This window comes from Halichoerus grypus, chromosome 4 (assembly GCF_964656455.1).
Source record: "Halichoerus grypus chromosome 4, mHalGry1.hap1.1, whole genome shotgun sequence".
Taxonomy (NCBI): Eukaryota; Metazoa; Chordata; class Mammalia; order Carnivora; family Phocidae; genus Halichoerus; species Halichoerus grypus.
The window spans coordinates 72,528,826-72,545,496 of record NC_135715.1 but is presented as its reverse complement, the minus strand read 5'-3'; the positions used below and the strand labels follow the sequence as shown (position 1 = coordinate 72,545,496).

Sequence of the window (16,671 nt, the reverse complement as noted above, 5' to 3'; positions counted from 1 at the left end):
ATAGGCTTTATTTTTCAGAGTAATTTTAGATTTATGGAAAAATTGAGTGGAAAGTACAGAGAGATCCCACATACGTTCCCCCCCCCAACACACACACACACACACACACACACACACACAGTTTTCCCTATTATTAACATCTTGCCTAGGTGTGGTATATTTGTTACCATTGGTGAACCAACATTGGTACTAACTTAAGTTCATAGTTTACACTAGAGTTCACTTTCTGTGTTATACATGCTATAGGTTTGATAAGCACATAATGCCACGTATTCATGCCCTAACTATATTTTTAGTTCATTATTTCACTGGAGATAAGAGTTACGATGGCTATGGATAGACATTTGAAAAGAAACTCCATATGAACTACATGCTACGCAGGGAAGTTTTCCTCCCAAAATCCTTGTGGGTGCTCCCCACTTACCTGTTTTGTAAATCAAAGTGTGGCTGGCAATTCAGGGAGCTGTGTTTAAAGACCCAGAGACAGGAAATGTTCCCTGGGGTGTTGACCAGTACTTGCAGCGTGATGGATGCCAACATGTCCACTTCCACGGCTGCTGCTCCATAGACTCCCTCTGTGCTCTCAGGCTTCAAGGCGCACCCGAGGTCTTCTGGGGGTTCTGACGCCTGTGTGGAAACAAGGTGAATTCACTATTAGTACACGTTTTTACATCCTCTTCTTAGCTGGGACCTTTATCAAATAGATTCGTGTTGACATACCGCCCGCAACACAGGAGAACACATTACTGACTGAAAATCCTATTATTTACAATTCTCTAGAGAAGAGATAGGAGCACCTGGGTGGCTGAGTCGGTAAAGCGCCTGCCTTCGGCTCAGCTCATGATCTCAGGGTCCTGGGAATCAAGCCCCATGTTGGGCTCCCTACTCAGTGGGGAGTCTGCTTCTCCCTCTGCCTCTCCCCATGCTTGTGTTCTCTTTCTCTCAAATAAACAAACGAAATCTTTAAAAAAAAAGATAACTGTAGGCTGCATTTCCAATATGCTTTACATACCATTATGGGTTGAATTGTGTCCCCTTGAAATTCAGGTGTTGACTCCCAACCCCTACTACCTCAGAATGTGACCTTATTTAGACACAAGGCCTTTCCACAGGTAATCAAGTTAAAATGAGGCTGTTGGGGTGGGTTCATATAAGAAGAGGAAATTTGAAGAAGACATGCACCAGGAAGAGCGCCATGTGAATATGAAGATGAACCTCTATGAGCCAAGGAGAGAGGCCTGGAACAGATCCCTCCCTCACAGCCTTCAGAAAGAACCAACCCTGATGACATCTCGATTTCAGACTTCTAGCTTCTAGAACTATGAGACAATACATTTGTTTTTTAAGTCACCCAGGCTGTGATACTCTGGTGCAGCAGCTCTAACAAACTAATATACAAACAATAGTCATAAAATTCATAATACAAAGGTGACTGTTTTTGTGATTATTGGTATGTAGATAAGAATCTACATAGTAGGGGCGCCTGGGTGGCTCAGTCGTTAAGCGTCTGCCTTCGGCTCGGGTCATGGTCCCTGGGTCCTGGGATCGAGCCCTGCATTGGGCTCCCTGCTCAGCAGGAAGCCTGCTTCTCCCTCTGCCTGCCACTTACCCTGCTTGTGTTCCCTCTCTCGCTGTGTCTCTCTCAGTCAAATAAATAAATAAAATCTTTAAAAAATAATTAAAAAAAAAAGAGTCTACATAGTAATAGTAAATTGGTATCCATGTTAGAGGGCATTTAAAAACCTAAATATTTTCTGGGCAGATACCCCATAGGCTCATTGCTACCACCACACTTCTTGCCTGCTTTAAGTAATTGAGATATACTGAAAGGAGGATGTGGTAGGAACTTCTGTCTCTGGACCCTTCACCTCCTACCCTCCAAACACGTAGCATAGTATGCCTACACACACATGTGCATGCATACACACAAACACATACCCACAAGCTTCCTCAGGTGAAGAGCAGGGTAGGTCTTCTGCTACTGATCATAAGCCATACTTCTGGTTTTACTTGTCCATTTATTCAGTAAGTAACTGATAAGTTCATTTTTTCAATATCTGATAAGTGCTAGACCATCTATTGGGCACTATGAGACTAGGAAGAAAAGACATTGATCTTGTCCTTAAAGGGTTTCACATCTAGTAGGAAGGAATAGCTAAAACACCAGGTGAAATATGATGTGCCCCATAAAAAGATACCAACTACTTTGAAAGGTAAATTTAAGTGCCCTGGAACTTCGGAGGAGGGAGAAGTAACTTCCAAGCTGGGATGGTGGGGGTGGGGAGGCTTAAGTGAAGTCCAGAAATTGAGCTGGATCTTAAAAGATAGGCACAGAATAGAGTGAAAACAAAACAAAACAAAATGAAAAAATCTGACATACTAGAAGAAAATATTTGCAACATATATTACCAATAAAATGCCCCCAATATATAAAGAACTTTTTAACAATGAGGGACGCAGGACCAAAACACAGTAGAAAAATGGGGAAAAGAATGGAATAGACAATTAACCCAAGAAAGATATAAAGAATAGCCCTTGAAGATACGAATAAAATGTTCAAACTCAGTTATAATTCTAAGACGTAAATTAAAACAACACTGAGATATCACACTTCTCATGTATCAACCTGCCCAAAATTTTAAGTATGACAACACATTGCGTGAATAATAGCTGTGAAGAAACAGCTATTCTCATATATTTCTGGAGGAATGCAAGCCAGTGTGACCCTTTTGGAGGAACATTTGGTAATAGCTAATGAAACTACGTGTGCACTCATCCTTTGAGCCAACAATCCCACTTCAAGGACTATACCTATAAACAAGTAATTGCAAAATACTAGAAACCACCTAAATGCTCATACACAGAAGAGTGGTTGGATAAACCATGGTACTTCCATATAATGGAGTACTATGCAGCTATAAAGAAGTATGAGGACAATGTCCATGAACTGATTTGGAGTGATCTCCTAGATATACTGTTAGGTGAAGAAAAGGGAAAAAAGTATAAACTTTCATGTACACTACACCTCATGTAAGAAAGAAGGGGATTGAGAAAATACACATGTATCTGCTCATTTGTGCACAAGAAATCTAGGAATAAGATAAAAAAAATCTAAAGTGGGGGCACCTGGGTGGCTGAGTCAGTTAAGCATCCAACTCTTGATTTCTGTTTAGGTCATGATCTCAGGGTCATGGGATCAAGCTCCTTGTCATGCTCCACACTGGGCATGGAGCCTGCTTGGGATTCTCTCTCTCCCTCTACCCCTCCCCCTGCCACCCGCACATACTCTCTCTCTCTCTAAAAAAAAAAAAAAAAAAAAAAAAAAATCTGAAGGGATTGGCTACATACAAGAGGTAAGTGGGAAAAGGATGGAAACTTGGTTATAGATATGAAGAGGGAGTAATACTTCTTTGAGTGTATCTTTTTATATGCCTTTGGATTTTAGGACCATAATCATGTTTCACATACTCAAAAAAATAAACAATTAAAACCAACCAGGATTTTGGGGGAACTCAAAATGGAATGCCAAAAAATATTTAATTATATTACAGATAAATAACGTAACCATGGTGAAGGGGGTGAGAAAGAAAAGAACTAAAATAAGTAACTGAAAAATACTACATCGGATACTGTAAGATTAAAGACAAAAAGAATTGTACACAAAGACTGTATTCTAGTTAGTAAATCTGTTTCTCACTGGAATGTGGGTTAGCAATTCTGAAATTAGTTTATGTATATACCAGGTTTACATAAGTCAATTATTATAGATAATGAGAACCAGGTTTCTTACTATCAGAGAGAGAAGTACAAATATGGAAAGAGGAAAAGGTAGAATAAACCCTTTGATGCTGAATTGAGATCAGAATTATCAGCATGAATTTATGGTGATATAAGATAGGTAAGTAGGTAGATGTAGAGGTGATAAAGAGATAAATAGTGTTGTGTGTGTTGGGGGCGAGGGTAGTATACATACATACATTTCCTAGAGGGCCCAGAGGCAATGAGCAAACCCAGCTCTCAGACCATGGTTTCTATATACTATCCTCCAAAAAACCAGTGCTTCTTTGGAGAAGTGGCTAATTCCAGGGCTATGGTAAGGAAAAATGCAAGATGAGCCTGAACTATATTGTAGCACCGGGAAGTAAGGAAGTGCTTGAGAAAACTGGGCACAAGTTGAAAGGCCACAGAAGTCATCGTGAAGTAGCTCCCAATGGCCAAAGCTGGACAAATCTGAGCAACAAAATAAAACTGATAGTCCTGGGTTGTAAGTCATAGAATAAAATAAATATCTCTGAGTCCACACTGATATAAATAAATAAAATGGAGAGAAGAGATAGCTCTTCCTCACACAACTCCAATTTAGACATGTAGAGGGAATAAGGGAAAAAGAAAATCACCATTAGGCAAACATCACAGTAATAACTGTTGTAGGCAAGATCCACCAATGGGTGCTAAAATCAGCAGGTGAAAATTAGAGGAGAAATGGGATATTTGCATCTTCCCCCAAATACTTGCTAATTACAAAGAAAAAAAGAGTAACTTTGCAGTGGAGAAACCCAGCATACACCACATTCTTCTTCAAACAGAAATGATAAATGGTGAAAACATTCAGATTTTAAACAACAATTAAGTGGATTGTAGGAACAGTAAAATCATCTTATTTTGGTTCCAGGTTATATCGGTAATACAGCTAAGGATGTAGTTGCTTATTTATTAGTTACATTGGCAAGTTTTGTCTACCAGAATGTTTGGTTATTCAAAACACTCCTGGGGGCGCCTGGGTGGCTCAGTCGTTAAGCATCTGCCTTCGGCTCAGGTCACTTCGGCTCAGGTCATAATCCTGGGGTCCTGGGATCGAGCCCCGCATCGCGCTCCCTGCCTGGCAGGAAGCCTGCTTCTCCCTCTCCCTCTCCCCCTGTTTGTGTTCTCTCGCTGTGTCTCTCTCTGTCGAATAAACAAATAAAATCTTAAAAAAAAAACACAAAAAACACAAAACACTCCTGAACTGTAAGAGTCTCAGAAAGATGTCTCATCTGAGCAATGTGAACTGTGGAAGAAATCAAAACCATTTTTTTAAAGAGCACTGCTTCACTAACAATACACTTCCCACTAAGGTGGGAAAATGCCCCAAAGGAGCAGCTTCAACTTCAGGAAGGTGAAAGCACATTGTGCAGACTGCTCATCTTTGCTTCATCTAGGATTTGTAGGATTAGCTGTTTAATGTTGTTTGAGAGCTACTAGGTCTTAATACGATCCTAAATATTGCATAAGAATATAACTTATACTATATGAAAAAAAATAACGCAGGACTTAACACTAGGAACCAAGACCAATTATTAGCTTTTTTTAAAGATTGTGTTTTATAAGAAAACCCTTAGATGTGTGCAGCTATTTTCTTAAGTTGAAAAGACACTGAAAGTTTAAAACAGCATAGCAAATAATATCAACATTTTTGGTCCACAATGAAATACTGTGTATGCAAAATATCTTAATTATTTGATGCCAGTATCTGTTAAAAAATTAAAACCAGCCATGCTTCTGGCATAAAAAAAAAATCATGTGTTAAATCAGTTTTCCATTCACGTAGAATGTTACAGAAACCTATTTCACACTATGTTTTAAGTTTGAGATTATTTTTAACATCTCTGATCTTAAGGGGGTGGGGAGTGAAGTCCCCAGGGCATCATGTAGTGTATGTTATGTGTTTATGTACTCTTATCTATGTAGAAGAAAACAGACTGACTATATATATTGGTATGAATCCTTACCTGGAAATGTTCATGGAATTGGCTACTTTATATTCACTTTTTGTTATATATTTCTAATATTTTCAGTTCTCTATTATTTAAGCTTCCTTCCTTTGAGTGCATACCTAAGCTGTTAGATGAATTGCATGAAGGAGAAGGGTAATGAAAAACAAATTTGGAACCTGAAGGAGCCAGAGTCAGATGATGGAGCAATTTGCATGTCAGTTTAATGGGAAGTCACTGAAGGTTCTAAGGCAGGCAGTAAAGGATGTAGCCGTGCTTCAGAAAGAACAGTCTGGCAGCCCCATCGGAGATGAACTGTAGAAGGAAGAAGCCACTTGTGATATTATTGTGATTATGGGGGAGTTAATGAAGGAAGTGGCTGTGAGACCAGAGAATATGAGGTGATTATATGAGAATTATCAAAGAAAGGAAATTGACAAGACTTGGTAACTGACCGAATGTGAAGGTAAAGAGAGGAAGTAGTCCAAAATAATGCTGACCTTTCAAGCTTGGGAACTGGACAGGCCCATAAACAGAAATCAATTAGTACAAGTATAGGAGCAGGTTTGGGGAAATAGAAATGAAATAAATTATATAGGTGGTTTTTAATGAGCAAATGGAAAACGTATTTTTATCTAGATCCAGGAGGCAGTTGGAAATTAGGGACTTGGGTTTGAGGGAGAAGCCTGGATTCTCTTTAAGGAGAAAGGGTAATTCCTGTTACAAAGGTAATTCCTGTTACTTATTCATGCTGAGTATCTGTGTCTTTCCTGAATCCAAACTGGGAGAGAACATGACTCTGGATGAAATGGAGTGCATATGAGTACATAATATTTTTAAATACACAAAAAGAAAAACCCATATAGCCATGGTAGGCCTTGATAGCTTACAAAATATGGCCTCTAGAGAAAATAGCTAAAGTTAGAATTTTAATATTACTTTACCATGGGATACGATGATGATATCCCCAGTGATGAATCATTGTTCTTATGATTGATTAAAACACACTTGATCACAGGCAGATCTTGATTTGTAATAGTCTCAAATATCATTGCTGAAAAAACAACTGTAAAACAAAATAAAGACAATGATGTTGATACATGCACACCTTGAAAAGAAAGTATGTATTCATTTCACAACAAAACAACAAAACAAAATGTAATCAGGCAAAGGAGGCCAACAGGGAAGTATGTATGATATATAATTTCATAAAAGGCAAGTCTTACTATAAATCAGGAACAGAGGTACTTAGAGCAGTCCTGCCCAATGTGCTCCTGAGCATTTGAAATAAGGGTAGAGCAAATGAGGAATATTATTTGCACACAAGCAATTTTTTCTTCTTTATGGATGCTTGTGAAATCTTTTCTCTGTGCACTAAAATCTTTAGAATTATATGCCATACTGAGAGTCTATTTTCATCCATTGTGCTAGATGCTCGGTGGGCCTTTTCAATCCAGAAACTCATATTCTTCTCTTTGGAAAAGTTTTCTTGAATTATTTCTTTGATTCTTCCTCTCTCCTTCACTTTCTGTTCTAGCATTTGGATGTTTTTTTCCCAAATGACTGATGATCCTTGACAGTGTGCTCATATATAAGAATGAAGTCCAAAGTGTTCATTGTAAGCTCTGTGGGCACCGTGTGACCTGCTGCCCCACTTCTCTATATGGTTACCTTTAGAGTTTCTCATGGGCTAATCCAGATCCCCCAGAGAAGAGTCCTCTCTCACGTTGGCTGCCCAGGTTCTGGGAGCTGGTGCTGGCAACTTACGCTCTTTTGGGGTGTCCTACAATGGAAATCAGGTTGCTTTTCAGCTTTCTCATCCTGCACCTTTTGATTCAGCTTTCTTCATGTGTTTTAAATCTCTCTAAATTTTATTTTCTGCCTCTCCAGTGTCTTTGTCCTTTTAAATTTATGTCTTTAAAAAATTTTGTCATTTGAGTGAACTCTTGGTGGAAGGTAAATGTATGTGTTCAACCATCTTTGTACCTTTTTTTTTTTTAAAGATTTTATTTTATTTATTTGACACACAGAGAGAGAGACAGCTAGAGAGGGAACACAAGCAGGGGGAGTGGGAGAGGGAGAAGCAGGCTCCCGGCCAAGCAGAGAGCCCGATGCGGGGCTCGATCCCAGGACCCTGGGATCATGACCCGAGCCGAAGGCAGACGCTTAACGACTGAGCCACCCAGGCGCCCCCATCTTTGTACCTTGTAATCTGATTAAAATCTCAGTATCGTAGCTATGAGAACTACATATTAAGACACATTCACTGGTTTGTTTTCATCTGTCTTTATTATTTTATTACTTATTAAAGAAGTCATAGCAATACAAGTAGAACTGTAAGTGAAAATTCACCCTAAATCCTGACATCCTAACAAATAAACCATTTTCATTTCTCTAGAACCTTTCCCATCTGTGAACATAGTTAACTAATTGCATTAATCGAGTAGAAATCATTTTATATTCTGATTTTGAAAATAATATATAAGCACTTCTTATGGTACTAGATGCAATTGATTTGCTTTCCTTTGGTGGCACTAAAAAAAATGACCTAATCATTCCCTTGCTGTTATACATTTTAGGGTTTCTTTTTTGCCCTCTTGCCATTTAAAATACTTCACTAAGGGACGTCTGAGTAGCTCAGTCAGTTAAGCATCAGACTCCTGATTTTGGCTCAGATCATGATCTCAGGGTTGTGAGATTGAGCCCGGTGTCAGGCTCCACGCTCAGCAGTAGTCTGCTTGGGATTCTCTCTCTCCTTCTCCCTCTGTCCCTCCCCCTGCTCATGTGCATGTGCATGCTCACTCTCAAATAAATAAAAAATAAATAAATAAATAAATAAATAAATAAATCTGTGAAAAAATGAAATAAAATAAAATACTACACTAAGCTTTTCACTGTTTTTTTATCTAAGTGTTTCACTTTTAAAATATTATTTCTTGGGTGCCTGGGTGGCTCAGTATCTGCCTTTGGCTCAGGTCATGATTCCACGGTCCTGGGAACGAGTCCCACATCAGGCTCTCTTCTCAGCGGGAAGCTTCTCCCTCTCCCTCTGCCTGCCACTCCCCCTGCTTGTGCTCTCTCTCCCTCTCTGTCAAATAAAATCTTTAAAAAAAATATTATTTCTTTAGTATACATTTCTGGAAATGGAACTATGGATTAAAGGATATAAACATATATAATGGATATATTTAAATGGTTCTTGATATGCATTGCCATTTGGTTTTTCAAAGGTGCTATACCAATTTATATAGCCACATGTAAGGTGAGAATGTAATTGTTTTACGACAATTTCATCAGCATTTAGTCATTATGTGTTTTTGATTTCCCTTAATATAGCCCCTAGTCTTTTCTTTCTGTTTCTTTTTATTTTAAGCTATCTCTACACCCAACGTGGGGCTCGAACTCATGACCCCGAGATTGAGAGCTGCATGCTCTTAACAGTCTGCTTGAATTCTCTCTCTCTCTTTCTGCCTTCCCCCCGCTCACATGCTCGTGGTCTCTTTTTCTCTCTCAAATAAATAAATAAATCTTAAAAAAAAAAAAAAAGTTGCATGCTCTTTCATCTGAGCCAGTCAGGTGCCCCAGCCACTAGTCTTTTAAAAGAAAGGAAAAAAAAAGAAATCAAATAAGAACAATTTCAAGGGACCAAGGGGAATAAAAAGATTAAAGGGAGTTTAAGAACCTTCCCTGCCCTACTTCCTAGTGTTTTTATCTCCCGACTCTTTTTTCAAATAGTTTATTCAGTATAATTAATATACAATAAGTTGAACATAATTTAAAGTGTATAATTTGGTAAGTTTTGATGTAAATACAAATCTGTCTGTAAAACAATCATCATAGTCAAGATAGTGAACTTATTCACCCCTAAAAGTTTCCACATGCCCCTTGGTAATCCCTCCCTCCTACTCACCCCGCAACCGCATGCCAAGCAACCTCTGATCTCCTTTCTGTCACCATAGATCAGCTTGAATTTTCCAGAATTTCATATAAACGGAATCACATAGTATGAAATTTCCTTTTTTGTCTGGCTTCTTTCACTCTGTATTATTTTTAGATTCATCCCTACTGTAGTATGTATCAGTAGTTCATTCCTTTTAACTGACAAGTAGTAGTCTACTATGTAGATACAACACAATATTTTAATTCATTTACGTGTGGATAGAATTTGGATTGTTTCCACTTTTAGCCTCTTACAAATAACACTGCTATGAATATTTGTATAAAAGTCTTGGTATGGACATATGCTTTTATTTTTCTTGACTAAATACCAAGGATTGGAGCACCCAGGTCATAGGCGAGGTGTCTATGTCTCTTTCTAAGTGCCAAACTGCTCTCCAAAGAGGTTGTATCACTTTATATTCCTATTGTCATTGTATGGGAATTCCAGCTTTGGAAGTCACATCCTCACCAACACTTGGCATGATGAGAATTTTTAATTTTAGCCATTGTGGTAAGTATATAATAAATCATTGTGGTTTTAATATCTGTTTTCCTACTAATGATGTTGAGCACCCTTTCAGATGCTTCTATGACATACCATATATTCTTTGGCAGCGTGTCTGTTCACATATTTTGCCCACATCAAATCTCTTAAAATTGGGGTGCTTATTTTCTTATTATTGAGTTTTGACAGTATTTTCTCCCAGTTTTATTGTGATATTGTCAACATATAACATTGTATGAGGTTAAGGTATACAACACAATGATTTGATATATGTATACATTACAACATGATCACCACAATAAGTTTCACATAGGAACAGTTTTTTTTCTTGTGCTGAGAACTTTTAAGATCTACTCTCTTAGAAACTTTTAAATATATAACAGAGTACTGGTAACTATAGTCACCATGTTATACATTACATCCCTAGAATCTACTTATTTTATAATTGGACGTTTGTACCTTTTAACCACCTTCACCTATTTCTCCCGCCCCCTACCCATGCCTCTGGCAACCACCAATCCATTCTCTCTTTCTGTGGGTTTGGTTTTTTAGATTCTACATAAAAGTGAGATCATGCAGTATTTGTTTTACTCTCTCTGACTAATTTCACTTAGCATAATGCCCTCAAGGTCCATTTATGTTGTCAAAAATAGCAGGATTTCTTTCTTTCCTTTTTATGGTGGAATAGTATTCATAGTTAGATAAATAGATGTATACCTATCTCAATACCAATAAAAAAAAAGAAAAGAAAAAGAAATCTGGTTGGAAACTGTGCAGAATAAATCAACAGACACTTTTTCCAAGGAGGACAGCATCACTAATCATTAGGGAAATGAAAATTGAAACCACAATGAAATATTATCTGACACCTGTTAGAATGGCCGTCATTAAAAAGACAGAAGATGACAAGTGGTGAGGATGTGGACAAGAGAGAAGCCTCGTGCACTGCTGGAGGGAATGTAAGGTGGTAAGCTACTGGGAAAACAGTATCTATAGTAGATTTATATCTATCTATCTGTCTATCTCACATTTTCTTTATCCATTCATCCATCAATGGACACTGAAGTTGTTTCCAAATCTTGGCTACTATAAAAAGTGCTGCAATGAACATGGGGGTGCAGATATTTCTTTGAGACAGTGATTTTGCTTCCTCCAGATACGTACCCTGAAGGAGAACTGTTGGATCATACAGTAGTTCTATGTTTATTTTTTTCAGTAACTTATATACTGTTTTCAGTAACTTATATACTGTTTCAGTAACTTATATACTGTAATGACGGCCATTCTAACAGGTGTCAGATAATATTTCATTGTGGTTTCAATTTTCATTTCCCTTTAGTTTGATGTACATTCATTTATTTTTGCTCTTGTTGCCTTTGCTTTTGGAGTCAAATCTGAAAAATCTAATCTTGCTAAAACTGATGTCAAGATTACCCCCTATGTTTCCTTCTATGAGATTTATGATTTCAGGTCTTACGTTCAAGTCTTTATTCCATTTTGAGATTTTTGTATATGGTATAAGGTAGTGGTCCAGTTTCATTATTTTGCATGTGGCTGTCCAGGTTTCCCAATACCTTTTATTAAAGAGATTATCTTTCCTTGATTGTATACACTTGGCTCCTTTGTCATTAACCATACGTGCATGAGTTTATTTCTGGGCTCTTTATTTTGTTCCACTGATCCATGTGTCTGTTTTTATGCCAATACTGTACTGTTTTGAATACTATAGCTTGTTAATAGTGTTTGAAATCAGAAAGTGTGATGCCTTTCACTTTGTTCTTTCTCAAGATCGCTTTAGTTATTTAGGGTCTTTTGTGGTTCCACATAAATTTTAGGATTGTTTTTTCTATTTTTGTGAAAAATGTCATTGGAATTTTGATAGAGATTACATTGAACCTAAAGATGTCTTTAAATAGTATGGACATTTTAAACATTATTAATTCTTCCAATCCATAGAAATTCTTTCCATTTATTTGTCTTAGTTAATTTCTTTGATCAATATCTGTACTTTCCAGTGTACAGATTTTTTACTTCTTTGGTTATATTTATTTCTAGATATTTTATTCTTTATGATGCAATTGTAAATGGAATTCCTTTCTTAACTTTCTTCCTGATAGTTTGTTGTGAGTGTATAGAACCAAGAACTGAATTTTATATATTGATTTTGTATTCTACAAGTCTACTGAATTTGTTAATTAGTTCTAACAGTTTTTGGATGGAGTTTTTAGGGTTTTATATATGTAATATCATGCCACTTGCAAACAGAATCAGTTTTACTTCTTCCTTTCTGATTTGGATGCCTTTTATTTCTTTTTCTTGCCTAACTGCTCTGACAAAAACTTTCAGTACTATGTTGAACAAAAGTGGGAAGAGTAGGCATCTGTGTCTTCTTCCCAATGATAGAGGAAAGGCTTTTACCTTTTAATCACTGAACATATTAGCTGTGGGCTTGTCACATATGGCCTTTATTACATTGAGGTATAGTCTGTCTAAACCTACTTTGTTGAAAGTTTTTATCATGAATGGATGTTGAATTTTTTAAAAAGCTTCTTCTGCATCTATTGAGATGATCATATGGTTTTTACCCTTCATTTTGTTAATGTGGTGTATCACATTGATTGATTTGCAGATGTTGAACTATCCGAGCATCCCTGGAATAAATCCCATTAGATATGGCATACGATCTTTTTGATGTATTGTTGAACTTGGATTGCAGATATTTTGTTGAGAATTTTTGCATCCATTTTCATCAGGGATACTGATCTGTAATTTTCATTTCTTGTAATGTCTTTGCCTGGTTTTGGTATCAGGGTTATGCTGGCCTCATAAAACGAGTTTGTAAGTGTTTTCTTCTGTTCTTTTTTGGGGAGGAAGAATTTGAGAAAGATTGGTATTCATTTTTCCTTAAATATTTGGTAGAATTCATCATTGAAGCCATCTGGTCCTGGATTTTCTTTGTTGGTAGGTGTTTCAGTACTGATTCAATCTCCTTCCTAGTAATTCTGTTCAAATTTTCTGTTTCTTCATGATTCAGTCTTTGGTAGGTTGTATGTTTTTAGAAGTTTATCCATTTCTGCTAGATTGTCCAATTTTCATAGTAGTCATGATCTTTTGTATTTCTGTGGAGCCCCAATGACCATTAATTTGAGCTCTTTATAGGTAAACAATTTATCTTTGTTTCACTAAGGTTTGTTTCTGGAGTTTTATCTTGTTCTTTTGTTTGGAACATACTCCTCTTCATTTTCCTTTACTCTCTGTGTTGGTTTCTGTGCATTGGATAAAACAGCCACCTCTCCCACTCTTCACAGAGTGGTCTCATGTAGGAGATAAACCTTATCATTCAGTCCAGGCTTAGGTCTTGGTTGCCTCTCAAACTTTTGTGATTGTCCAAGCCACCTTTTTTGTTCTTACTGGCTCCTAATAGTGAAGGTATGCCAAGACCTGTCAGTGTATCAAAGGGGAGGATCTCAGTCAGCACCTCGATGAAGAGTGTTTGGAAGCCAGACTCTCAGGCAATAGTTTTTCAAGTGTGCAAATAGACTTCTTTCAGGAAAAGACCAGGAGCTGGAAGTTTCTGTCTGCTCCCTTTGCACAGAGTCCTGGGGGATAGCCTCTTAGGAACTGTTTCTTTGTTTGCTACCATCTTGGGGGACCCATCAATGCAAGCCCTGCTGGCCACCAGCACCAGGCAATTAAGGGGTGAGTCCTCTGGGTGGCACCCACAAAATCCAGAGCTCCAAACATGAGCACATGTTCCTTTCAGGAAGATACTAACAGAGGAAAAATGTGGAGATGGTGCTTGCCAGCCCCCACAGTCTTGGGCAGGATCACAGTCAGTTCTTAGCTGTGTGTTAAATTGGGAGCCTAGCCCTCAGGCTACAAACAGGTCTCTTTAAGGGAAAGACCGGGAGATAGCATTTGTGTCTGTTGCTTCTGAACTGAGCCCTAAGGGTATAACCACAGGGAGTCCTCCCAAGGCCAAAGAACTGTTTCTTTGTTTGCTACCATCTGGCCGGTCTCACAGATGCAAGCCCCATAGGTTTTCAGAGCCATGTGTTTTGGGAGTCTGTCCCTCAAGTGGAAGTCTTAATGATAGGAATGCTAGAGGTTGGATCCAAACCCTTCATTCCTCAGGGAGAAGCTGAGAGTTGTGAGTTCCCTCTCGATTGTATATTGCTATGTCAGAGATTGGGTTCTGGTGAGATTGACATGTGTCTCTGCCTTTTCCACCCATTTCTATGTGGGTTTTTTCTTCATTTGTGTGATGTGTAGGAGTCACTCAGCTAGTTTCTGGATTTCTTTCAGAGAACATTGTTCTATGTGTAGCTGGAGATTTGGTATGTCCAGGGGAGAAAGTGAGTTCAGGAACCTCTTACTTACATGGCCATCTTCAAGTTTTGAGAGTTCTTTTTAAAAATATATTCTGGATACAAGTCCTTATCAAATATGTAATTGACAAATATTTTCTGCCAATCTGTGGCTTGTCTTTTGAAGACTAGAAATTCTTAATCTTGAAGATGTCCAATTTATCATTCCTTCTTTTATGGAACATGCTTTTGGTTTTGTATCTAAAAAATCTTTGTTCCATCTAAGGTTATAAAGGTTTTCTCCTAGTTTTATAGTTTCAGGTTTTAAATGTACATTTTAGTTTTACATTTAGGTCTATGATCCATTCTGAGTAGACTTTTTAAATGGTATGACTATGGATCAAAACTTTTCATATGATTATATTTACATGTGAATATTCAATTGTTTCAGCACCATTCATTGAAAGAGTATGATTTCTCCACTGAATTACCTCTACACCTTCATTGAAAATGACTGACTGCATATTCCTAATTTCTGAAGTCCTTATACTTTTCCATTGATCTACTTGTCTATCTAGATGCCGATTCCACATTGTCTCGATTATTCTTGCTTTATAATAAGCCTTGAAATCAAGATGGTAAGTTTTCCAACTTTGTTCTTTTCAAAGTTGTTTTGGGTATTGTAGGTCTCTTTCATTTTAAGTTTAGAATCAGCCTATCAAAATCTGTAAAAAGGTCTGCAGGGATTTTGATAGAAATTGTATCGACTCACTGGATCAATTGAGTAAAACTGACATCTTAACAATACCGAGTCTTACAATACATACATATGGTACATCTCTCTTTATTTAGGTCTCCTTTAATTTATCTTAGCAATTTTTTATAGTTTTCAGTGTACAGATCTTGCCTTTCTTTATCCCTATTTCATCTTTCTGGACATTTTTACTTCAATTTCTGATTCTTAGTTATAGAAACAAAATTGAATTTCTACACTGATCTTCTGTCCTACAAACTCATCGAACTTGCTTATCAGTTGTAATTACTTCTTTGTAAGTTCTATAGGATTTTATACATAGATGATCATGTTGTTTGCAAATAAAGACAATTTTACTTCTTCTTTTCCAAACTGGGTGCCTTTCATTTCTTTTTCTAGCCTTATTATTCTGGTTAGAATCTGCAGTACTTGAAGAGAAGTAGTGAGAATAGTCACCCATGCCTTATTTCTGATCTTAGTAGAAAATATTCAGCCACTTGATATTAAAAGTATGATGTTTGCTAAAGGTTTTTCATAGATGCTGTTACTTAATTGGAGGAGGATCACTTCTATTCCTAGTTTGCTGGGAAATTTTATTAGGAGTGGATGTTGTATTTGATCAAATGCATTTTTTGGTATCTATTGAGATAATCCTATAGGTTTGTTTTTGATTTTGTTTTTTTAGTGGCCTTTCTTTTTTATCTGTGAATGTGGTGAACTATATTGATTCATTTGCAAATGTTAACCAACCTTGCCTTCCTGAAATAAACCAGTTGGATATGATGTATTATCTTTTTTATATATGATTAAATTCAACTTGTTAAAGTATTGCTAAGCATTTTTGCATTTATATTCATGGTAATTATTGGTCTGTAGGTTTATTTTTGTTTTTTGCTTCTAAAATCTTCAGTTTTGGTATGAGAGTAAAGTCAGCCTCATAGAATGAGGTGAGAAGCATTATCTTCTCTCAAATTTTCTGGAAAAATTTGTACAGATTTGGTATTATTTCCTCTTTAAATATTTGATGGATTCCCCAGTAAAGCCATCTGCCCCAGTAGTTTTCATTGCAGGAATATTTTTAACTACAAATTCAATTTCTTTACAGGTATAGCATTGTTTAGGTTATCAATTTTCTTTGAATAAACTTTGGTAGTATGTATCTTTCAAGGAATTTTTTCCATTAAATGGAAGTTGTCAAAGTATAGGCATAAAGTTGTTAACAATATTTCCATATTATCCTTTTAGTATCTATAGATTCTGTAGTGATGTTGCCTCTCTTATTCCTGATGTTGGAAATTTGTGTCTTTTCTCTTTTTTCCTAATCAGTTTGGTTAGGAGTCTAGCAATATTACTGATCTTTTATTCATCTTGGTTGCAATTGATTTTCTCCTTTTTTCCTATTTCATTGATTTTTCA

The 16,671-nt window shown here is 37.0% G+C and overlaps 1 protein-coding gene across 3 annotated transcripts in view; it reads right to left on the bottom strand.

Annotated features, from left to right (window-relative positions):
• FLT3 (fms related receptor tyrosine kinase 3) overlaps positions 1–16,671 on the bottom strand; it is a 109,079-nt gene that overhangs the window by 42,464 nt on the left and 49,944 nt on the right. For 2 of the 3 annotated variants that reach the window (XM_078070528.1, XM_078070527.1), the window contains exons 2-3: positions 6,695–6,816; positions 425–627 (exon numbers count right to left, since the gene is read on the bottom strand). In XM_078070528.1, the coding sequence (XP_077926654.1) occupies positions 425–627; positions 6,695–6,802 (311 nt within the window). In that variant the 5' untranslated portion in view covers positions 6,803–6,816. The remainder of the gene's footprint in view (positions 1–424; positions 628–6,694; positions 6,817–16,671) is intronic. The other variant, XM_078070529.1, reaches the window with a different exon arrangement.